A 26544-nucleotide genomic window follows, 5' to 3' on the forward strand; every position below is an offset into this window, starting at 1 on the left:
CTCTAAATGCCTCCTGTACTTCTATGGCTCTTCCTCCTTCGGGTAAGTTGGTACCACTCAGGAGCAGGCATGCAAAGCTCTGTAGGGTTGCTGGGTTACAGTGAGCATGCTCATGGTAAGCTAAAGCAAAGGAAGGCTGCAAAACTGTGTCGTCAGGTCAGCACACCTAGATGAACGTGCTAAACATACTCACTGAAAAGCTAGAGCATAGGAGATTGTAGGCAGTATTATCCTTTTATTAGTAAATATTTTCAGTGACCATAGAGACTAAAATAGAAGTGTACACTGATTTATGCATATATGTATGTGCAAAGATATATACACAAAGATAAGCATAAGTGCATATTCATATTTATATGGTTATCTAAACATATAAAAAGGTAAGAGTGTTTGTATATGTGTGCATGTGGACACACATGTGTGTATGTGCTTGTAGGGGGAAAGGGACAACACTGAATGTCTTCCTCTATTACTTTCCATTGTATTTTCTGAGACATTTCTCATTGAACTTGGAGCTTGTGAGTTTGGGAAAACTGACTGACTAGCAAGCCCGAGGAGTCTTCCTTTCTCTACTGTCCATTGCTGGGGTTATAGGTGTGTAGTACCATGCCTAATTCACTTCCTTAACCCACTAGGTCATTTTCCCAGTTCTAAACACATGAAAGGTTATATACAGTTATATATATGTTGACATTGTACTTATTTTCTTATTAGGTATTTTCCATTTTCACTATAAATCCAAGTTACTATTCAAATATGAAACCAACAGAAATCACTTTTAGCTCCAACAATTCTACTAAGACATAATTTTGTTAAGATAATTTTATTAAATGAATAAAAGAAAAGTGGGGCAAGAACATTTATGTCATTATTTTCCTAAAGACAGAGACAATGGAGATAGTCTATAAATTCCAGTCCAGATCTCACAGAAGTGCCCCAGATCTAAGGAGAAAGGCTCCTTCAACCTTTCTCCCACTTTCAAACAGAAGCAGTCTTCAATGTAACATCACAGACAGGCTTTAAAAAATCAACTCAAAGGAAGAACACAAGAAAGAAAATCTTTATAATCCCTTCAAGAAGATGGGAAAATGCCATTCCTTTAGCAGATTGGAGAAAGCAGGCTGTGGGTAGTGCAGGGCGGGCAGGCAGGCAGGTGGTACTCTCCTAGGCTCTTCCTCCCCCCTCCCTCCCATCCTCTGCCACCACACTGACTTGCCTTCCTCTTTGTCTGCTTTGGTGCCTGCCATCACCCTGGCCACAGCTGATAGTCAACAAGTGTCCTGGTACCTGGTATGCTTTCTGATAAACACCATGGGCAAAAGCAACTTAGCTTTTGTTTATTTGGCTTACATGTCCACATCACAATCCAAGGAGGGCAGTCAGGGCAGGAACTCAAGCAGGAACCTGGAGGTAGTTACTATAGCACTGTCCATGGAAAAACACTGCTAACTGGCTCATTTAGCTTGTTTAATCATTCAGTCCACGACCACCTGCTCAGGGTGGCACCACCCACAAGTGTTTGAGCCCTCACACATTAATTAATCATTAATCAAGAAAATGCCCAACAGACCTGCCTACAAGCCAATCTGATGAGGACATTTTCTCATCTGGAGTCCTCCTTTCCCAGGTGACCCTAGTCTTGGGTCAGGTAACATCAAACTGACCAGCAGTCAGCTAAAATAAAGGGAGAAAGGACATGAAAGTGGTAGGATACTGATTCGTTTGTGCATTTCTAGTGTTCAAATGAGCTTGATGCATCGATTGTGGCCTACATCACCACTTATAGTTGTTTCTCAATTGTTTCAATTATTAACAAAACAAAAAAGGACATAAGTAATAAAAAAAAACAAAGCAAGTCTTATTTCAAACATAATCCCTAAAGGTGTCTGTAAGTGACACTGGCATTATTCAGAGCCCATCCTTCTGTCTGTCCTGGATAAGCAGGATATCCTTCTGTCTGTCTTGGATAAGTGGGAGACAGCTTAAAGGATAAGTGGGATAAGCTTGTAAGGTGTTAACTATCCAGCTGTGGCCAGGGTGATGATGGGCGCCAAAGAATGGTATGGAGAAGGTCAAGCCATAGAAGCTGCATGCAAATCTTGAGTATGAGTAAGGATGACAGTCAGATGTGTAGAACAGAAGCCTAAGTACAAGTAAATACCACTGTGTGTGTGTGTGTGTGTGTGTGTGTGTGTGTGTGTGTGTTTGTAGGCATATAATCATGACACAGAGGGTGCTACAGTCCAAATATTTTGAGGTCCTTGAATCATTTTAAAGAAAATCAAAGAATTTTTTTTTAAATTATGTGGAGGGTAACTCTTCTACGAGAATAATAGGACAGAATACAAAAAAATACAAGGATAAAAAGGACTTTAAAACATTCAAAGGGTACAAAATATAGACGGAGAACAAATTAAGTAAAAATAAATGCAGTCAAGTCATTTAATTGTAATAAATGTAAAGATCATAAAGGACTGGAAAACAAAACTCCCCAGCCACACACTGCTGATAAAACCTTCTCATTCACACAAACAACAATTCTAAGCCGGTAAACATTAAGTAACATAGCTTAAAACACAAATGCACCATGGGAAATGAACAAAACCATAATTATTATGAGAGATCGTCTGCTTATAGAGTTAGGGAGAGTTCCCTTAAAGGAAGCAAATAGATGATTTTAAAAACCTGTAAGACTTATCTAGTGACATTTGTACAAAAACTCACTCCACAGAATACATAGAAAACTTTCTAAGCACACATGGAACATTCATGACTGACTACATCATGCAAAAATAAAGTGCAGTGAAAATCTTGAGGTAAGTTCCAGAAGAAGCCCTAAAATATTTTGTCATTAAACTCGGATAAAAACAAATGTATAGCCTAATATAACTTGAGAGATTATATTTCACAGTGTCTATCAACAAGTCTAGAAGTTGGCATCATTTTTCCATAGGAAAGAGCCTGCAATTCTATTACCAGGCACTGAGAAGTCCTAGGCTCTGCCTGGGACCTGTGCTGCCTGGTTCAGGAGTGGCTAACTGGGCAGTAATGTAAGACTGGCCTAAGCTGGAGTTCCTAAGCAGGAGACACATTCTTCTTTTTACACTAAGTGAGTGAGTTTCCTCCTTGGCTGATGTCCAGTGAGAGTGGGTATTATATACATAAGAACGTCAGGGAAACAGTGGGAAGAAGGACGGTAGGAAGAAGGCAGTTGATGGTGATAAGACACAGAGGCTAGGATCACTGCAAGCCCATGCATCCACAGGCTGAAGCTGTATCAACAAATAGCTTTCTGAAGAATCTGCATATCTGAGTAAACTCTGTCATAACTGTTGAATAAAACAGACACGTGACTTCACAGTTACGCTATTTGGGGACATACATCTGTCCTTGAGCTCACATATGGTATTCAACACGAGCATACATGATATCTGTGATGGTTTGTACATATGTAACTTTCCAAAGCAGTATGTCCAGGAGCCCTTCCTGCCCACTGTGTCACCTGGCTCTGGCACTGGATACAAAAGTATTTGTTCAAACAGTCTGCATCCCTTTACAGAGTTTGGTGGTAGGGAGTAGTGGCCAACAAAGAAGACAGGCCTCAGCACAGAGCCACACAGAATGGCAGCCAATGACAGGCAGCAAGTGCCTTGGGATGGATTGGTGGGACTTTCCTCAGGCCTAAGGGGTGTACTTGGGTGATGTCTGAATGACAAAGAACTAACTGTCAGTACCAGCAGACAGCACAGCTAGGTGTGAAGGGCTTAATGTGGAAATAGTCTTGTTATTCTTGGAGAGGTGAGAGAAGGCAAGCCCAGCCTATGTATGAGGCACGGCTTCCCACAGACAAAGCTGGGGAACTGGCTGGCTTTGAGGCTGTTATCAAAGCTGAGGACTATGCACATGACAAGTGTGGTGGCAACAGCAATGGCAGTTGCATACAGGAGCCTTTTTGCCTGGATCCCTGTCACCTTAACTGACATTACAAATGACAGTGAGTCTAGATGCAGGCTTCATTCATGAGTCACAGGTTTACTCAGGAAAAATCTCAGTCTTTTATACATGTCAGCATAACACACACACTAAGTCTTTTATACATGTCAGCATAACACACACACTAAGTCTTTTATACATGTCAGCATAACACACACACTAAGTCTTTTATACATGTCAGCATAACACACACTAAGTCTTTTATACATGTCAGCATAACACATACACACACACACACACACACACACACACACACACTAAGTCTTTTATACATGTCAGCATAACACACACACTAAGTCTTTTATACATGTCAGCATAACACACACACACACACTAAGTCTTTTATACATGTCAGCATAACACACACACACACACACACACACACTAAGTCTTTTATACATGTCAGCATAACACACACACACTAAGTCTTTTATACATGTCAGCATAACACAAACACACTAAGGATCTCTTTCTAAAGATATCATTTTTGAAGCTGTTTGAGTCTTTAAATAGATACTGAATATTAACTGCTTACACACCAATCTCTAGTTACATTGCTTATCATTTTTAAAAATAGTTTCTTTTGAAGACTGCCTTGCTAAGCACCTCTTCTAATCTGAACGATCTAGCAGATCCTCCTTAAACAGTGGGGACCTTCCTTTTTGTTTGTTTCCCGAGACAGGGTCTTGGTATGTACCAGGCCTTAGCATCCTGGCTGTGGCTAAGGATTACAGGCGAACACTACTAGCCCTGGCTTTTAAAAGTAGATAATTTCAAATGTCAACAATGCACATAGGCCCTCGAGCACTGGAAATGAGACAGCAACCAGCAACTTGCTAACCTTTTCTTCTGAATTCATATTTGTGTTTGAATGAGAGGCATTTTCCAGCTGTTGAGACAACACTGTTAAAAGCACACAAAGGGGTACTTTTCTCTAACTCTAGCAAAACTAATCATGTTCTAAATTCCACTTACAGATAACTTGCTCTATTCATCTGGGTTCTCAGCCCCTTCCTCTGTAGTTTTGACTGGGTAACCTCTTCCACACTATGATAAAACAATTTCAGCAAAATCATACATTATGAAATAAGACATTTGTGTTCTTCTAATTTTAAACATACCTTATGGGAATGATGTAGGAAAAGAGAAGGAGGAACCGAAAAAGATTACGGTACCATGGGCCTGCAAATCCCTGTAAGGTTACCATAACAACAGAAAGAACAACTAAAGCCAGAAATAGCGCCTTTGTCAGCTGATTGAGTTCGAGGTCCAATAAACCAACCTAAAAAAAACAAAAAACAAAAAAAGTGTAGCATTAATACATGCTCAAGTTGGCACCCATCTCTAGTGTCGTGATCAGAATACATGAAAATGACTTGAGAAGACATAAGATTGTAATAGTCTTTATAATAATTCAACACAAAACTCTTGATTTTCTCTTCTCACGCCTCTCCTAGATTTAGGTAGGATTTCTAAAACTGTACTGTATCCTGTACCGAGTTCTCAGGGAGGAGTGATGGCAAACGGTAGACCAGAGTGAACAACCAACCCCCACAGCTTCATCTGCTGTATGCAACAGGAAGATGCCATCAGGACAAGACCAAGAATCACAAAAGCAGGGCTGCATCACAGCAACGCCGTGAGCAAAGTGTTCATCTTCTGTAGCATGCAGTGAGAGCTTCCCTGTTGTCACTCTCAAGTATCCCTTGGATACCCTCCACTCAGATCCAGACTCCCCCACTTATAGGATAGTGTGTGTCAGCCATTCTGCAAATTTCTGCAAAGTCTTACAAAGAAAGAGATCAACCATGGGGGTCAGTTTAGAATTGGAAATTGCTTAATTTATGCAAGTCCCACACTTCTGATTCCTCCAGTGTGACATACTACACTGAAATTCATCATGTGGATTGATTACTAGCTGAGCACATAAATATAAGGAAAATTACACCAAAGCAAGCAATCATGTCTCCTTGATTTTGGAAACAGGGAGCATTGATACCCAAATAACCCTTGCCCTAAAAAGTAAAGAGAACCCAACCTGGCTGCTCTGAAATGCGCAACTTCAATTTTGAGCTCTGGCAATTTCTGTGGATGGTTTCCCACTTCACCCCTAAAGAGCAAAGTGTAGTTCCATGTGTGGGCAGGAAGGGGTCCTGCTTGAGGTTAACACCGAGAAGCAGCAACAGGAGAGGGAGAACAGAAGGCACACAACACAGCAGCCGAGGCTACTGACCTGAATGAAGCCTGCTCACTTGGATTTGGACTCTACCTCTGAAGGGTATAGCCCAGGCCGGCCCTCAGCTTCTTACTGTACAATAAGGACCTCTCAGCAGCTTCTTGGCTAGGCTCTGAGAAGGAAGCAACACTGTGTCTGTACACAGTGTCATATGGCACAGCTCTCTAAGTCTAGCAGGGAGGGAGGCAATGCTGTGCACAGTGTCACACAACTCTAAGTCTAGCAGGCACATTGTGTTCACTGTTAGACATTCACTTTGGACCCAGTTACTACTCTTCAGAGAAGATGTGTGACTTTGGGGACTAACCGCAAAAAATTTTTTAATTAATTAATTAATTTAAAAAATTCAGGATCTTGTTATGCAATTTCTGTGCATAACAAGCCCTGCTTGACCTGGAACTCCCTACATAGACAGGGTGACCCCTAACTTTGATCCTCCTGCCTCTACCTCCAAAATATTAAAAGCCAGGAATGAGTGATTGCATCTGGCCCAGCACCAAACTCTATCCATTGAGTAATGGTGGTTGGAGGAGCTTGGTTATTGGGCATATACACAATACTGGAATGAGGTCATGGCCACTGGCCACTGGGATACCTGACTCAGGTGGTGTGAACAGCAGACTGAATTCTATCAGGCTAAGCATCTCCCTGCCACCCTGAATCTGGCATAGTTTAAAAAATATATATATAGGGAGTCAGGGCAAGGGGTTGTGGCAGGGAGAGAAAAATGGAGGGGGGGGAGGGGGAGGAGAAAATAACCAACAAATGTTAATTAAAAAATAAAAGAAAATAAAACACTAGCTCTTAAATGTAAAAAATTGAGAATTAGCTGAAGTACTCAGAAAATTAGCTTTTTCTCATAGCTCATAATTAGTTTAAATCTAGTTTTGGTTAAAATTTGTCTCAAACTCTTATGAGACCATGAGAAGCCATTGCTAGAAAGAAAGAGAAACAAGTTTCTCAGAAAGTTCATTAAATTCATTGTAAGGAAAACTAAACAAGTAATTACATGCCTCCTACACCTGTGTGCTAGACTCTGAGGTTATGAAAATAAGTTAATTATGAGAATTCCTTTTTACCTGCAAGAAAGAGTCTACCAAGAAAAACAAATGAACGCTAGTACTACATGTCTCACGAAAGAGAAACATCCACACACAGTGTTCTTTTCTGTCCAGGTTTGTGTCTGAACTATGCTGGTAAATCCACCATGATCTTTGAAAGCACTATAGAGACCAGCAGCACTGACCAGTTAGTTCCCAGGAGAGCTGGAGTGTGCACCCACACCAGTGTCCCAGGCTGCACAGGGCAGTGAGCAGAGCAGAGCCTAGCACATCTGCAGCATGCTCTCTCTCACTCAGGGGCTTCCAACCCTGCCATGACTATGCAAGAGGCCTAAACAAGAACTCTCAAACAGTAACTACACGTCTGACTCACACAGCATCACCTCACTTTGATGGTGACAAACGGGACAGACATGGCATGCTACACAGCACACAGCAGCTCATGTCAACAGTCTCTGTGGAGACTGACGACTCTCAGGTTTAAGTTCCCCCTAAGCACATGTGCTCTAGTTCTCCGCAGCAGATGGACTGCCTCGGAGCCCACTAAATCATGGGAGGCTACCCCCAACCCGGCTTAGTCCTTCCCATCTTCAGGTCTTGCACCAGAACAGTAAAGTGACTACTTCCCTGGAGAGTGAGCAGTGTGAAAGGACCAGTATTCAAGAGTCCTGACAAGTCCCCCGCCTGGCTTTCCTCCTGAGAATGAGGCAGCTCAGCCCTCAGTGGCTGATTTATCAGCTCCATTTAAAAAGCAGCACAAGGAGGACAAATACCATGCGATTTCCGCTACTTCACTACTACGTAGTTTATGCTTGAATTATTGAGAAAAATAGGGTTTTGGATTAAAATGAAGAAAAATTAAGCCAGGGAAGTAGAGCATGTTTCAAAGCCCAGATCTTTCTACTGTGACAAAGGCGGTCTAAGTTTCAGGCCTCACTGAGGATCAGATGAAGTCATTATTCATTCAGTCAGGGAAAAAAGACTCAATTACCTCAACCTAAAGATGCTATCAATGAATGCAAAGTGCATATTTTACTCTATTCATCCAAATCCCATTAAAAAGTGAAAGGAATGATTTAATCTGGCCTTCCAGAGTTGGCCTTTTTTTGTAATAAAATAAAGAATTACTGTCTTGCAAAATGCATAAGCACTGTCTCACTGTCCCCCTGCACAAGAGCAGTGAACGACCAAAGGGCTGCAAGAAACCCACAAGGAACAAACGCCACATACAGGTTGGAAACACTAAAGGTTGCCCATGCACAGGATATGCAGATAATTCACGACATTAATACCTTTCTAATTGGCCAAGACAGATGTCGTTGACTACCGACCAGTGGATATCAACTGTGAAGCCAAGTGAGTGCTCCCTTCTCACACTCCCTTCCAGGAGAGGAGGGTTCTGAGGACAGGCTCAGCAGCTCAGATCCCCTCTCCACCAGTGGGCAGACAGTTGTCCCTATGTTATTTCAGGGTGCCTTTTCTGCCCTTCCTTGACTGGAATGGCAACCCGGACTTTGGTTAATTCCAAGAAAGGACAGCAGTAAAAAAAGAAGGTTTTAATACTAGTTTGTTTGTTTTAAAAACTGAAACATTTCAACCAATAATCTTTTTATATTCAATTTTCTGCAAAACTTTTTAAAGTACTTTATCTAAAAGCTAAGATTAAAACTTAAAAAGTACTGCAAAAAAAAAAAAGCCCAAAAACAAACAACAAAGTCATAGATTCTATGTTACCTTCAGCTTCGATGTGTCTCTCAGTATTACAAAAGAATTTCTTAAACACTTGAACAATCCAGAACTTTCTGCTATGATTGTAAAATCTTTTTAATCTTAAGATATATTATTAAACATTTGAAGTAATTATGACTGTATGAGAAAAGGTAAATTAAATATTCTAGGAAGTAATTCCCAACATTTACTACTAAGTTCTTATATTAGTAAAGCAAATTTTCTTCTACTTGTCATAATATTTGTTTTATTTGAAACAACTGTGATAACAAAATTAAATACGCTACTGGAAATTTTAATCTCCACGGGAAAATTTGTGCATAATGCCTAAGACAACCACAATGGCTCTGCAAAGGGGCTGTTCTAGGATAATGAACACAATAATTGCCTGTATAATCTAAAATGCTACTAATGGCAACGATCACAAATCCATTTAGCTCCTCTTTAATTTATGTACCAAGTTTTAAATAGCTAATGGTTCTCAGTAAAATAATGGTTTATACCAACAATAAAGGGTAAATACGGTGTTCTCCTGCTTAATCAAGAAAAGATCAGTCAGTTTGGTTTTTTTTTTAAATGAACACATGGATGAATGAGAATCGGACCTTATCTCTATAGAACAGCGCCACTCCCATCCATCTCAAAGTTAAAAGTACCTGCACAGACTAAGTTCCTAAGAAATCAATGTGCACACCAGCACACAGCAACAACAGTATGTTACAAAACCTTACAGTCTGTGAATGTTTTTAAAAGTCCATGAAACACAGCTCTGAAGTACAAGTAACTGCTGCTCACGTCACCCATAGATTCAAAACTGGAACCATCACAGCACTTCCACCAACCCTCTAAGGCCTACATGGACTCATTCCTTACATGCAAGTATTTTGGAATCACAAAATGTGAAGAAAAGTACAATTTATATTGCCCTATGTTTTCCTTGTGAATACAGTGCTATTTGAAAGTGAGAAGAGCCCCTGATGAAATGCCTAATTCATCTGACACTTCGTGTACATGAGTGCATCTTTAGACAAGATGCACAGGAAGGAGACAGTACTGTGTTAATGTCTTCTTACCAGCTATGTGTGGACAGCCATTGTCTCTTCATTTGGATTTAGCGCACACTGATGTAACCCTGCTATGAACCTAACTGGATTCCTATGAAAGGATTATTTCATTTCAATATTTTTGAAAGAATTCAGTCGGTACTACCACATTTAATCCAATAATTTTTAAAAAAGCAATTTTAAGATCTGTATTTGTATTTAAATAAAGATGTACATTATATCTAATTCCTAAATCTTACAACAATAACTTCCTATCAAAGAGCTTAAATTATTAGCAGAATTTTTTGAAGTTACTACTTCAAACAATGATAAAATGAGATAGCTTTTTGCCACTTCAAGTTTGTTTACTTATTTATTTGGGATATAAACTACTAAGTCTTAACTGTTTGCAGCCATGCAGCTGGCCACATGATGACGATATATCTGACCATTACTGTTGCCGCCCCAGTGATCTGCGAAATAAGAAGGGCTTCTTTGGGCCATTATTGTCTATTGGCTCAATAATCTGTGCTTTAAAAGCTCTCTAAGTATGTAACAGCATGACAATGCCGAATATTATAGTATATTTACCTTAAAATATAAACTCTGTATTTATGTGAGACATTCAGGTCTACAGTGAAACAATAATTCATAACACATGTTCTTATCTACATATAAATTTTGACCATTTTTCCCTTAGAATTTAGGGTTCTTGCTTGGCTTACTAAAATTATTACACAATATGTTTTTTTTTCCCTTGGTTATTTATATTTTAAAAAGAAGATGGTGGGTGCCTCGAGGAGTCTGAGCAGTTAGTACGGTGTTACAGTATAGCCATGAATACCTGAATTCAGACTCTGGCATGCATGTGAAAGCTGGGTGTGCCGGCACACTTGTGTAATTTCCCTGCTGAGAAGGAAGAGGCAGGAGAAAATGGAACTTGTTGGACAGCAGAGCAGTAGAATCACCGTGTTCCAGGTTGAAGAGAACTTGTCTCAAAATACAAAGGTGGAGAAGTGATTGAGAAACAACATTCAGCATCAACTTTGGCATCAACATGTATATCCACTGCAGAGAATGCACATATGTGTGTGTGTGTGTGTATATGTGTGTACCAGTACAATTATCATATACCAGACAAAAGATGGTCGACACTCCTTACAACACTCAGGGAGCTAATCAGGAGACAGAGGCTTTCAAGTGGATCACACACATTTCTTTCTTAATGTAGACCCATGCACACTGTGACATACATGGCTTCATCATAGTGAACAAACAACCTGCTGGTATCTGCAGGCACACTCACTACTGCCTTGAAGAACACTGTGATACCATCTTCTCAAAATGCTGCTGTTCACACAGTGGCTCTGGCCTTTACTATGACATATTCTACTCACCAAGGCATTCTTCATAATTTGCAGTAAAACCAGAAAATAGCACAGCAGCCAAGCACATGTGTCCATGCATGCGTCAAATCTCAGGTCTGCTTCTGAAATGCTTGTGCTGATTCTATATGTTCAAGAGGGATCACTTTGTCCTGCTGATTGCTGGCTAGCAGCCCTTACTGACATTAAAACCTTTATTGAAATATAATCAAAATGTTAAAAGCCAGCAAATATAATGCAATGGTTTTAACATGTTGATGTCCTAACATTTTTATTTTAAATAATTATAGATTATTTAAAATTTTTCAACTGTGAAGCATCAAAATTGTGTTTAAAACAAAAATAAATGAGGGAAATAGGCAAAAGATCTATCTAGAATTTTTATATTTTTACTTCATATATACACAGAACTTTGCAATCTAGCACTGGGTGTGAAGAGAAGCCCATCACTTCCTAACATATCTTACTTAGGATCATATTATACCACTTTAGAAAGTGATGCTCTTTCTAAAGTTGGTGATAAGGGGAGACTAAATTTTATTGTTACTTCTCACTCTCATCCAAGGTCTACATTTTGAATATACTCAGCCCATGATCCTGTTGGTATTTCACTCATTACCTCTTCACACCCATGTTTTAAGACTAGGGAGACACACACACACAAAACCGAGTGTATGGCATGGCAAGGCTTTGCCAGCAGAGGGTGCTCCAGGTTGGCACAGAGTCTTTCTGGAGTCTGTTCTCAGCAAAGTATGGCTTCTTCTCCAAATCAACAGCTCAGTTCATTAACCACATAGATTTTTGACAACAGAGTTGACCTAAATATCTTCTTATCATGCAGAATCCAGGGCAGAATCAGTAGGCTTTAACACTCCAGAGTATAGGACTGGGAGGTTCTTGAATGAAAATCTACTGTATAAGGAAGAAATCCTATTACAGATCTGAAGCCTCCGTCCCACATACACTCAAAATGCTAGTGATACAGGGGTGTAAGCCGTGTGGATGGCAACTAGAGTTCCCAGAGTGCTCGGAATACACTGAATGCATTTATCTGATTTTTGTGGTAACAATACAAAAAACTTTCCGTTTTAAATGCTTTGAACAAATCATCCACCAATTTTCAACAATTACTTCAACAGTTTATGCTGCCCAACTCACCTCAGTTCTCAGTGCCAGTCACATAAATGGTATCTGAGGCCAGTTAATTGGTTAGTAGTTTAGTTTAACTAAATAAAACTTGCAAACTATACCTAGAGTAGTTTTGAATTATTCAAAGATTTTGTAGTTATGAATTCACCTACTTGGTAAAAATTACTGTTTACTCTGGAGTCAGTGCTTTGGCAGTCCTTTAAGAATATGTGCACAGTGGCAAAACAAAACAAACAAAAAAATACAAACCACAAAACCACCTCCCGATGCTGGTATCTCACTGACCAAGTCAGTGAGGCAGAGCTCTATATTCCCTTCACAGATTCCAGGAGTCAAAGGACAGTGTGTAGCCCTCTTTTTAAAGACTAAATGGGGTGAGTAATTGTGATGAACAGCATCATGCATTTCTATTAATACTTTTTTAACTTTAAAATGTGTCGTATATAACATACAAATGAGTGTCTACATGTCCTTGAGAAGATACCCAGCTTTACCCGAATGAGATGGCTCTGTCCTGGGACACTATAGGTGCCCTGTTCACTGGTTAGGGTTTCATGGTCACATGAAGCCATCCCTGGGAATCAGTGCCTTCTTCGGTTTGCTTGGCTAGTACCTGATCCTCCTCTTCCTCCTCTTCCTTTTGTATGCTCACAAGTGCCTGTGTGCATGTGTGTGTGCGTGCGTGAGAGAGAGAGAGATAAATAATATGGTAGGGTTTTTTCCATCTTATTTTTCATTGTAAGATATGAACTACTAAGTCTCAATGGTCTGCATCCATGCAGCAGGACACTTCAATTTATTTTGGCAATTTTGTATGTGCTTTAATAGATATTATTTATCTTTTGGATTTACTTAAGAACTAGAACACTAGCCTGATCTTTACTATGTGAAGACAGTGAGCTGAGCTTGGGTCAGCAATGCTCTCACTGAAATGAGACTATACCTGGCAACGGCAGGCCCTATGCTCATCAGGCAAACCACTGTCTGCCTGCCTGCCTTTCACTATTTAACAGTTCAAGCTGAAGAGAAGATATTACTTGACACATTTTTATTCTGGAAGGAAGGTATATGTGCAAATGTGTGTCTAATTCCTTATGTAGCAAGTACAGCATTTTAAATACCTGTAGAGGGAGAGTCTGTTAGAACACTCCTCAAAGTTGCTCCTAAACATTCATTTGAAGATGATGGCTTATAAAATATATTACTCAATTAAAAAAATCTTTTAGTTTTGAATACTTGGACAGTAATACTAAAATTCTGGTCTCCATTCAATTCTTGTTATGGAAATCACTAAGTATCTAGTCCAATGAACGTCTGCACACTGAGTTTCCGGCAGACTGTCTATTCTCTCTGGTGGAACTTCACTAGGTCATGTGAGGTTGCTAATTCTGAGTCACAGCGTCTTAGGAATAACAAGAGGATGACAGGAAACTCCTGAGTGTTTAACCTTGCAAGTGGCAGAGTCTCACTACGAAAGCAGCACAGCTTAAGAACCTTCACACAGCTCTGCTGGAGCCTTCTATGACACGAAGCTCAGAAAGGAAAGGCTTGGGATGGAAGGAAAGGACAGGCTCTACTGTTGTTACTGTGCCACAGCTCAGTCTGAGTCTCCCTTAATGCTTCGTGGATGACTGAATATATTTGATATATGGACCAATGAAGAAGGAACCTTCCTATTCTGAAAGTTTCCTCCCATTCTCCATGACATTTATCACTACAAACAAAACACAACAAAAAGCAAGAGTGCTTTCAACTTGAGAGCCATTTGCTGAGTCAAAGGGTCTACTGCTGAACTATTACTGGGACCAGACCTAGAAGCGCACGCTCAGTCTATTCACTAAGCTTACTGAAAATCAGATGCATATCACCTATTTACAATAACACTAAAAACACATGTGAAGACATAAAATGCTGTCCAGTGTTTGAAGCACCTCAGAATTACTATCATCTTGAACAACTAGGTTCTGCCATTGTTGTCCCACCCACACATCAGCTTAAGTAGCTATTAACTAGAAGTTAATAAGAGGTAAACATTTTAATTTTTAGGACAGCACAGCAGAATGGCAGTCACAGAAGAAGAAAAAAACCGAGAGAAAGAGAAAGAGAGAGAGAGAGAGAGAGAGAATATGAAGGGAAGTTATCATATCTAACACTCAACTCTAAATCAGTTCTTTAGCTCCCAAAATCCATAGCATTTTTTTTTGTTTTGTTTTGAAAGGAAAATATAATTCGGAAGATTTGCTGAAACATTTAAATGATAATGGTAATATGATTAAATAAACTTTTCATCTTCCTTAATCACCCTTTTATTATTAAAACTGTAGAAAGCTTTATTGCTGGTATCTTGGCAAATTTAACACTATTTTAAACCATCTAAAATTTTTGTGTTACTTTCTGTCTTTACAGACATTTTATGAACCATTTCATACTTAATGGCTTGTAAGCAATCTCAAGAGTTGGGAATTGTGTGAAAAGTTGCTCAGATTGACAGATAAAGTGAAAAGGTCTGTATTAATTTCCAAATAAAGAAATGCATGGCGTGGTATCTCACGATGATTATACTCTAAAGTACCAATTAGAACGCATCAGAAACTAGAGCAAGTTGACACTCTACAATAAAGCAAATAATTTCCAGTTGGAGGGGCAGAAAATGTTAATATGCAATGTTCAAGACTACAAGAATCTTTGTAAAAGGAAGTAGCTAATAAGGTTTAATGATGCATGTCAGGAAGCCACAGTATGTAGGGAAACACAGCTGGCTTCATTTTGTAAACTATTTGATATACACATCTTTCTCGTTCACGATTATCAGCTGTGCCAGTGCCACAGGGGACAGTTTAGACTTCAAATCAGGATATTCTTCTTGTTCTCTAAATTACACGTAAAATACATTAATATAATATGGTGCTACAGGCTAGTGCATGGGCAAAAGCTTATCAGCTGTGCAAAGAGGGTTAAAGTCTTCTGAAAAATTCGCAGAAACAATCTCACAGCCTAAATAGGCTCCTAAGCACCAGAACCATTTAAAACAAATCATAAAGCAGACAGACCACTTGGACAGAGTGAATTAATCACTTTCATAAAATTGTCACCATTTCTCACACATTAGGTATTACAATATAAATTGTCCTAAAATGCTTCTGCTGGGCCGAGTCCATCGTCCCTTTTAGGGACTCATCTGCAAATGCACAAGGAACCGCCCTCCACAAAGCAGTGTGTCTTGTTCCTAGAGTCTCAGTTATGAGGGACTGCAATGTGCAGGTGACAGCAATTAGCAGCAGATGACAGAAGCAGTTTGAATTTATACCAGATGGCAGCAAAGGGTCACTGGAAGCCAGCAAACCATCCACAAGGAAACCCTTGTGTTAGGCAACCATCAAACTCAAAAGCTCTTAGGAACAAATTAATTATTCAACTACCAGAAGACAACTGCTAGGTCACAGCACCAATATGAAAATGCTGTTAAAGCACTCAGAGCGCACTTATTTTAAATGTAATTACACATATTAGCTGTTAAAAACAAGCATGCCACATAATGACGAAAAGGTTGCCCTAAACTAAAAGAGCTAAAATTCTAGTAATTAGTGAATTGTCTTATGGCAAAATAGAGTCAACAGGTTCTAATTCTGGATGAATGTTGTTCATGCCTGAACCTGAAACCGCCCAGTGCTAAGTAGAATCTCCTGAGCCCTCAACATTTCTGCTGAGAGCAAATGTCAGAATAGCAACAAACACTGACCAGAATAAAGGACAGACCAGGCCAGACCAGACATAGCTCTTCAAGGTTTGGAAGATCTAGGAAGACCTTCAAATCCTAGAGGCAGTTGGCAAAGGCTTCCTGCTCAGAAGAAAAATGTATTGCTACATTAAGTAGTTGGAACACAAGAGAGGAGAATCAGCAAGTAGGAAGCCCAAGGCTTTCCTACAGGGAGTGCAGATGGGCTAGGTCACTACTGGTGTTCATTTGTTAATGGCAAAAAATAAAGATGAAATTGCTTAAGTCAAACAAAAATCAAACAGATAACCAATTTTCTCTGACAGATTAACTCCATATAGATAACTAATAACTGACACATAAGCTTAATTTTTAGTTCACATTGCTTGATAAATAAAACTAATTTCTTTATCCTCTATGATCTCAAGCAATTTATAAGTTAGCAGCCATTTCCAGTTTAGAATACTCCTTTGTACAGTCTGTTATTTAGCCTTCCTGATTTCAACCCATTTTATCATTCCTGCCTGACTCCTAAATGAGATGTGTGTCAAAGAGCCTGGGGCCTGGTAACTCCTTCTTCTCCTCCTTCAGTTTCTTCCTCCTTGGCACGTATTTGTTAAAGATGACCAGTTAGGCCCTGTGCTGGCTGGTTTTTTTTTTTTTTAAGTAAATAAAACTATCTTTTTTATTAGATATTTTCTTCATTGGCACAAACTTTTTATCACGAGAATGGAGCTTCAGGTGAGGAAATGCCTTCATGAGATCCAGCTGTAAGGCATTTTCTCAATTAGTGATCAAGGGGGCAGGGCCCCTTGTGGGCAGTGCCATCCCTGGGCTGGTAATCCTGGGTTCTAAGCAGGCTGAGCAAGCCAGGGGAAGCAAGCCAGTAAGTAACATCCCTCCATGGCCTCTGCATCAGCTCCTGCTTCCTGACCTGCTCCAGTCCCAGTCCTGACTTCCTTGCTGATGAACAGCAATGTGGAAGTGTAAGCTCAATCAATCCTTTCCTCCCCAGCTTGCTTCATGGTCATGATGTTTGTGCAGGAATAGAAACCCTGACTAAGACAGGCTTCATGTCCCAAATATTTACAGTGTCCCCAATAGTGCTACCAACTGGGTATCAAATGCTCATACACATTCTAATTACAACAGCTGGAAAATCCACCTCTCCACACTGGAGATACTGGGCATTCGTCCTAAGAGCAGGCTTAAGATCAACTACCTTCTTTCTTGCTTAAAAAGTAAACAGCTCCTGAAGGTATTCAATGTCTGAACACTGTCAAGTCTGTAACTATAACATCTACTGAAAAAGCAATTGGGAAATAAAATGTGCTATTAAAGAGAAATTACACACACACACACACACACACACACACACACACATACACAGCTAGGCTAACCTCAAACTCCATGTATAGTTGAGGACTAAGGTTACAGGAGTGCACTACTATGTCTGGTTTTGTGTGGTGCTGCAGATAAAACCCTGGGCTTTGTGCATGCTAGGCAAGCACTCTACCAACCAAGCTATACCCTCAGCCTAGAATTTTATGTTATTTTAAGATAATGGCTAAAGCAGCAAAAAAATTTTCAAGTAAAAATAAAATTGTATGAAACTTTTAGAAAATTACAAAAATATTTAAAGGGTTACAAAATACTAACTAAAGACTAAATGATCAAATCAACTGTCTTGAAAAGCTCTGCAGGGATGAAATGCAATTATAACTGACCTGCTTACAGTCTCAAATGTTTTAGAATACATCAACAGACCAATATATGAGAAGACCCTGAGTAACATGCACAGTCATGTTATGGAGATGACAAGATAAAGACAAAACACACTAGGCACAGCTTTTCAAGGTTTGGAAGATCTAGGGAATGCACTGAGGTAGAGACAGCAGCCACTGAACGGTGGTAATATGGGTCTCTATTGTGTCAACATGCTGAAAAGTAGAAGCCTGGTCCTTGTTCATATCATATACAAAACAATGCCAGGTGGGCAGAGACCTCACTGAGCTTGTCATTTAAGTGAGGGAGTGTCTGCAGGACTATCAGACGGCCTTATTGTGTAGTTACTGAACTGATGGCTATTTTAAGTGCATTTAAGTGGTATTTTTGCATTTCTCTGTTGTCAATTAAAAAATTAAGCCAAGATATATTGATCTTTCTTGCTAGCAACATTCAAATGTCAGTCAGAAGACTCGTAGCATACGGGCTGGTTTTGTGTGTCAATCTGACACAAGCTAGAGTTACCAGAGAGGAAGAAGCCTCAGGTGAGGAACTGCCTCCATGAGATCCAGCTGTAGGACGTTTTTGCAATTAGTGGTCAATAGGGAAAGGCCTGCTCTACTGTGGGTGGAGCCATTCCTGGGCTGATCATATTGGATTCTTTAAGAAGGTAGACCCAGCAAGCCATGAAGAGCAAACTGATAAGCAGCACCCCTCCATGGCCTCTGCATCAGCTGCTGCCTCCAGGTTCCTGCTCTGTTTCAATTCCTGTCTTGACTTCCTTCAGTGATGAACAGCGATGTGGAAGTGTAAGCTGAATCAACCCTTTCCTTCCCAACTTGCTCTTTGGTTGTAGCATTTTGTTACAGCAATAAAACCCTTAATTAAGGCACCTAGCATAGCTTACGTACATCATAATGGTGTAGAATGTCAGTCATGGGATGTGGGGTGGAAAGTGAGAGGATACTAAGTAAGGGCAAGGCTAAACTTAACGGCCTAACAGCTGCAAAGTAAAGATCAGTTCTGAAACTTTACAAAGTGTAAAGCTGACAAAATAACTTATGAAATGGAAGGTTATATCAGATATTTCTACAGAATCTGAATGAACACTTTATACACATAGCTCTACATGGTTACCAATGACAACAAACTGCACACTCTCCGTTTATAGAACACTCTGCCCACGCTGCAGAGCAGCTCACTATGTAATGGTGGAGATGGCTGTAAAACTTAAATAACTAAAAATAGGAAGCTCAGAAAGAAGTTCAGTGATGCCAACAACTTCAATACGGCTGGGAAATCATAGCTGAGAGCACTTGCAGAGAACATAACTTCTGTTAATAAGATTATTAGATGTACAATTATAAATATTTTTGCTTTTATCCCACTTAAAAAATATAGATCCTGGGGGATAGAGAGATGGCTCTGTGATCAAGAGCACTGGCCACTCTTGTAAAGGAACTGGGTTTGTTTCTCAGCAATCAGCTCACAACCATCTGTAACTCCAGTTCTAAGAACTCTCACCCCTCCTCTGGCTTCTGTAGGCACCAGGCATAAAGGTAGTGCGCACAAACATACAGAGAAAGCAGATAAAAAACATTTAAAAATACAGACATTTAAAAACATTTTGGTGTTTTATATACATGTACCTTCAGAGGTCAGAGGTCAGCCTCAGGCACCCTTTCTTAAGAGCTGTCTCTGTGTTTTTCAGGCATAGTCCTGGGGCTCACCTCCTATTAGGCAAGACTGGTTGACCTGAGAGCTCCTGGGGATCTTGCCTTTCTCTACTACCCTAGTGCTGAGACTGTAGGACGTGCCAACACATGAGTTCTGCAGATAGAACTCAGGTCCCAGGTTTGTGAGATACACACTATACCAACTGAGCTGTCTTCCTAGTCCCCCACCACCTCCAAGCATATATGCTTAACTTTTGGGTTTTAGATTGTGGGTTTAGCTCAGTGGTTAAACACACTCCTAGCATGCACAAGGGCCTACTAATCTAAGAAGCCTGTAAACAGCATTCTTAGCATCCTTGCCCTTTCTGACTTTCCACCTCCTAGACAGACTAACCATCTACCAAGGCATGTTAGTGATTTTTTTATAGAACCCTTACTTGCTAGCCAAGGGAATTTTCAACCCCTCCTCTGCTCACAATACAAACTCTGCCATACCTCATTGTGGCTCTGATGCTTGTCTTGAGTTTCAGCCTATTTTCTCTTATCTTTCTCAAAACACTGTTACCTCAGTACAAAGCAGTCCCAGCCTCCAGAGGATGCATGACTACAGAGCAGTCCCTCTAGTCCCAGGATCACTATAGGGCCACTTGCTTAGAAGAGATCTACAAGTGCTATGCCTGACCCCAGATGCAGAACATACCAGGATCTGTTTCTGGACTTTAGCTTATTCTAATGTGCTCCCCAGACACCCCTTAAAGCAAACTCAACTCCTTATCAATGCCTCCATATCTGAACAAGACGTGGCTGGCAAAAGTCTCACTGTAACATAAGACAAGCCTTCACCTGCACTTAGCACTGTGGTCAGTCTTCTCAGATGCCCTCTACCAGCTTTCCTTCCCAGTGTTCTCCTCCAAATTCCTGAGATTTCCCTAAAGCCCCAGGAGGTCTCACCTACTTCACTGAGGCAAATATGCTTCCCACTTCAAGGCCATGCAAATATTTCTTCCTGCAGTCAGCAATCATATGTTCTGAAGACTATGAACTTATATCCTTTGGGTCTAGCTAATCAGCCATCTTCTTTTTCTTTATGGATTCTTTCACATCCTCCCTGATACTACCATTCCCTATCAACATGGACACCTTTATTTCTGGGGTAAGTCTAAACAGTTCTCTCTTGGCCCCAGACCTCAGAACATTCATCTTTTCATCTCCCAATATGCAACTAACTTCTGGCTTTAGTCCTACTGCTCTAAGATCAGTGGAGCCCTCCAACAGTGAGCCCCACATCCTTTTAGCCCATGAAATTCAAGCTCCAACCAGACTGTAGGAGATGACACTTGGGAATCCATGCTCCTTAAATGCGCCTGTGTTCAACACATCAGGCTAGACAGGTGCGATGCTTCTCAAGGTTTCCTGACATGATTGTCCTTGGCCTAGCACGACCTTCGCAAAAAGTACCTATCCCAAGACTTCAACATCATTAGCCCCCACCTCAGTGAGGTGGTCCAGGATCATCTCTAATGGCATGTGGAATTCTCTGTCTTGAGTCAAAGCTAGGGAAGTTTTAGGGCAGTGGACACTATCTTACAGGATGGGCTTACAGTCTAAACAAACATATTAAAATTAGCAGTTTATATTAACTCACGTTCAGGTCTTTGTGACTGCTTCTTTACTCCACATCTAAACTCTAGGTGGTGTGGGGACTCCTGTGGCATCTAAGGAGATGCATGTGACAACACTGTCAGTGCTACAGTCCTGTCATAGGCCTCATCACTTCCTCACAGACACAGTACCATAAACACTGCGAGCTTTCCCCTCCAGTCGGTTCCCTTCCAGGGCACAGAAGCTTGGCACACTTGCTTGCATGATTCTTAGAACCTGTGGGGTTTTCCATGGGCTTAGGCAGCCAGCTGAGGTTGGCTTGCAAGGACTGTGACTCTCCCACAGGGATACCCATCATGCAGACACAGGCAAACATTGCCACTATACGGTTTCCACACCTCCGTCCCAGGAGTCCTGAAAGAGGAAAGGAGCCTAAACCCCTCGGGACCTGATTCTCTACTCGCTCCCCAAGCTATGGCAGGCCACATGAGGACATCTGAGGGTCTTGCTTCTACATCCTCTCACTTAATCACTAAACTCCACAGTAATTCCCCTTAAGAACTGTCTCTTGGATCTCAATAGTATCCAGTCCCTCAAAATCAAATTTCTCTGTGCTTGTAATACCAGCAACTAGGGAGCTGAATGCATAAAGATCAAGGGTTCATGTTCAGCTTGGGCTAAGAAAGCAAATTGGAAGTCAGTGTGGGTCACAAAAGACCCTGCCTCAAAACACATGTGAGTGCACACAACACACACACACACACACACACAGGTAGAGAGAGAGAGAGAGAGAGAGAGAGAGAGAGAGAGAGAGAGACATACATACATACATCTCAGCAGCCCTGGCTGGTCTAAAACCCATAGAGATGTGTCTGCCTTAGCCTCCAGAAATCTGGAATTAAAGGTGTACACCACTATGCCTGGCCTCCTTTTTTTTTTTTTTTTTTAAGTAAATTAGATATATAAAACACCACTAGAATTGTTATGATTAACTATCTAGAAGACCACCATTCAGGAATGTACATCAGAAGAGGTGTGACGACTGTTCCAAGACAGCAAAGAGACTTGAGTCTAGCCTTCTGTTCAGCATCATTCCCTGGTGGAGATTTCCCTGCGGATGATGCTGTGTGCTCAGCCTGTTGGGAAGAGGCAGAGCACCCCATGATCTGCCTTCACCCATACAAGAGGCAAATGCATCATCTGAGACCAAGATTAAACTCAGAGTAGTCATTTTTCTTTATATTGTTTGGAATTAAAAACGTATTAAATTGACCCATTATGAAAATTCTATTCTCTACATTGTGTGATTCAGACCATGTCTATATCTTAAGGCTATGAAACAATTTTTGTAATTGTAATAACAAAACAAATTATTGACTTTAAGTTAAGAAAATTGTTGCTTGAATGACTAAATATTCAACCAAAACAAAACAAATCTCTCCCTAAATTGTGTCATACACAACTTGCTCATTTCTACAGGTTAATGAACTCTCTGTAGCTCTGCTGTGTTTGTGTTCATTTCTCTTTTCAAGTCTGTATTTGGGAGTTAAGGAAAAGTGCCTATAGTGCAGTTTAGCAATGACATGGCTGTGTTGCACAGCTAATACTAGTCATCAACATTACTGCGATGCAAAAAATATATTTCACATCCGTGCCAATGACAAAGGTAACAGAAATTTGGTTATGTATATGTGATGCCATCATAGTAAGCCATACCTCAAACAGATTAGCATAGACTATTTACTAAATGCAAAGCATAGTGGAAGAGGTAAAGACAAAGCCACTCTTTGGATTATCATCTCACTAGTACTGTTTTCATTCCTTACAAGAAATACAAGAGGCAGTCCCCTCCTTAGAGGTAAGGTGACACAACGATTATAAACCATGTGAACATGAATCATTTTTATTTCTTATTTAACTCTTTGTTTGGTTTTCCTGAGCTATTGGCTGTGTGAGGAGCATGGGATATAAGAATGTACACAACACAGCTCCTGCCTCTATGCCATTTAAATCTTATGGAAGACAGGGATAACTAACTAGGTAGTTATCTTGGGCTGACTCTTACTGAGAAACTAGCTTGTGCAGAGTGCCAGAAACACCAAGATAAATGGATAGGCCAACTCAAGAAACTGTGATGGATAAGGCAGAATAATCACTGGTCTACTCAGTGTGTGCCAGATGGCCCTACAAGCTTAAAACAAAGCAAACCCTCCTAGAGTGGCATTGAGTGAAGACAGGAGGGAAGGAAGGATGAAGAAGGGCTCATGGCAACATCGGAGAGGCTACTGTTTATCATCAGAGCAATGGTAAACATTTGAACAGATCAGTGCAATAGAGATCGAACCTTATCACACTTCACTTCCTGCTAAGAGAGCACAGTATTTGCTGTTGTGGAAATATGTCAAGGGTTCTCTGCACATGAGCTATAGGCTCCTAGACCCAATAGAAAAGAAAGGCTGTCCACTAACTCAGTGGGAAGTCTACTCTATGGCCTGCCCAGAGCCTGGCTCTGTGCAACACAAGGGAACGAGGGATGGATGGATGAGGGAGGCAGCAGAATGAAGGAAGAGAGGCAAACATGCTCCACAGAGCCAGACTCTACGCTAGTGGACTTTGGCAGGGAACCATGACAGCCCAAGGGCTCACCTTAACTGACTGCTGGCTCACAACATCTGCAGTGAAGTCTGCTTCTGATTTTGCAGGACCTGTGTGACCTGCAGATAACAGAGGAGGGCTCCAGAGGACTTCCATGTCCGTAAGAATGGACAGAATGGGACAACTCGGGGTGAGTAGCTAGAAATCCTCTGGTCTGAGAGAGGTGGCATCATATGGCTGCTCAGAAAAGCGTCATCCCTCCACTGTTCTCTATCATGTCCTCTCTGCCCAATGCTCTGCACTCTGCACACAAGGCAGAGAAACTGTCCTCCTTACTCACAGAGCACCATCAGAATGCTGTCAAGTGATGATGGGGAGAAGACTTTACTTACTCCGGAAATAACTATTATCACAAGTTCCTAACAGTTTTCAAGGCCTCAGGTAAGGAATCAAGGAGTTCAATAAAATCTCCGCTATGAATTTAGCAGTTTACTAAGGTGTAAGGAAACACTGCCAAATATATTCTCACTTATATAGATAAATATACAACAAGCATTTCTTATTCAGAACATAATGCAGAACTAAGCATTTAAATAGCTTACTTCCTATGCAAGGCATTTGATTAATAGTCAATTTTAAAGGAATTCAGGGACAAAACTGACATTTGTACTTTAGATATTTCTGTGTTTGTAAAGCAGGTCTCAATTATCATCAGAATAGCCTCTTTCCTGCTTCCCTAAAGTCCTAAGTCCATGTGTGCTCACAGTGCAGACACAGCTCTGTGGGGCTGTGATATCAGGATACTGGACACAGTGACGGTGGCCTAAGTACCAGTGTAGCCCAAGCAGATGTTCACTATGTTATCTGTGTGCTATTAGAAAGCTTCACAGTTGGCCTGACAGTGGATAGTGTTTTCCTGATGAGGTCTAGAAACACTATGATTTGTTAATAGTAATAACAGTTGTGAAAAAGGCATCTAAGTGTCTATCCAGGAGGCCAACCACAACACTTTGTTCTCCACACACAGCTCTTGGTGAAATAGAGCAGCTCATATTAAATTGAAAAATATAATAAGAATACTCAAGAAGGCAGCTATTGGAAAAACAAAGAGGTCCTATGGTCCTATGATGGGATGTAGTCCCTCTACACACACACAAAGACAAAAGCCAGCTATTCTAGTGTAATATTTTACTATAGATCAAAAGGACTCTTAAAATTTTAATAAATGGTCCTTTTTAAAATAAAAAAGCCATTTTCCAAAACTGCCTTGATTTCAACTGGGAATGTACACCACAGTTGACTCTATTTTGTTCTATTGTCTGAAAATGCCTTGCAACAATCCAGATAACGAGAGGCAGCTCTAATTCCCATAATGGCACATGTCACCTGTCTCTCTGTCAATGAGACATCTGAAAGCATCTTTTTATTAGAAACACAAATCAATATGCCCGAGGGATTACAATAACTACTTGAAGCAATTTGTATTATCATTTCATCCTTGATGCTCCAGCTCTGAGCAACTTATTATTATGAGCGGCATGAAAATGGCAACCTGTCACGATTGATTTTCCTTAACCTTCTCTAAGAATTTTTCCCTCTTAAATGTAATCAAGTATCATCTTATTAAATACATCTAAGGCTAGGTTTTATAAAGCAGTCCATTACTGAAGTAGTAGTCCTTGTAATTTAAACTTTCACCAAATTTCATTGTAAAGTTGCTTAGTAATAAAAACTTTTTATTTGTTCAAAGTTTTAAAACTTCCAAATATGAGTAGAGTCCATCTCCCAAGTAAGTCAGATGATAAGGAACAATTTTCCTCACATCTAGAAAAGTTAGAAAACTGTCCTTCCATGTGGATAACAATGCTGTACTTTGTAGCTCCCCTGACATAAATAAGCATACAGCTATATTTCATTGTCATTAGAGTGCAAGAACAACTTAAATAAGAAATCTCAAATGTGAAGCAGAGTGTTGCATTAGTCAGCTGCTCTGCTCAGATTCTGTAACTGACCCAGGGATCTTTCTAGGGTAGACATCAGAGCAGAGATTGTCTCCAGAGTGCACTACAAGCCTGCAGGGAACTGAGGCCCTGTTTCTGACTGGGAAGTCTGAAAGTGCAAGAGTTTGCATTTCCATGTCTCAGAGGGAGACAGGATTGGTGCAGACAGGATTGTTGCTAGCACAAAGAAGCAGTACAGCTCATGTCACAGGAGGAGGGAGCAAGGCTGGCAGCTAGACATGCTGTATTTATATTTTAACACCTATAAAATATGTATCTAGGGCCCAAATGCATGATATCCATATCACAGAGAAGAGAAAGGAGCTGGGGAGTATCGGACTCAAGCCTGGGTGTTAGAGAGGCCAGATTATTCTCGCTAGTTCTCACAAGTCATATCAGGTTGAAGGACTGACTTTTTATTTTTTAATCTACTAGAAAACAAACAAATAAACAAAAAGCAAGGTAATGAAACAAAGAGAAAAGGGAAGTGTGCCCAAAACAAGAGCTATTAGCTAAGGCAACAGCAAAATTAAAAGTAGATTTATGAAGCTACCAGTAAAATTGGGTGAATATTCAATGTTCATTTGTTCATCTGCTTAGCTCTGCATGTGTTTTAAAAGGCACAATAGTTCCCTG

The 26544-nt window shown here is 40.4% G+C and overlaps 1 protein-coding gene across 16 annotated transcripts in view; it reads right to left on the reverse strand.

Moving 5' to 3' along the window:
* Positions 1-26544, reverse strand: part of Atp9b (ATPase, class II, type 9B) — a 199941-nt gene that overhangs the window by 69357 nt on the left and 104040 nt on the right. For 14 of the 16 annotated variants that reach the window (XR_001782382.2, XR_001782381.2, NM_015805.3 and 11 more), the window contains one exon: positions 5115-5275. The exons of the other annotated variants lie outside the window; for them this stretch is intronic. Coding sequence is in view for 12 of the 14 variants with exons in the window: in NM_015805.3 (NP_056620.2) it covers positions 5115-5275 (161 nt within the window). In the remaining 2 variants the exon portion in view is untranslated. The remainder of the gene's footprint in view (positions 1-5114; positions 5276-26544) is intronic. 16 annotated transcript variants of the gene reach the window in all.

The sequence above is a fragment of the Mus musculus genome, chromosome 18 (genome assembly GCF_000001635.26).
Source record: "Mus musculus strain C57BL/6J chromosome 18, GRCm38.p6 C57BL/6J".
In the NCBI taxonomy this organism is placed as follows: Eukaryota; Metazoa; Chordata; class Mammalia; order Rodentia; family Muridae; genus Mus; species Mus musculus.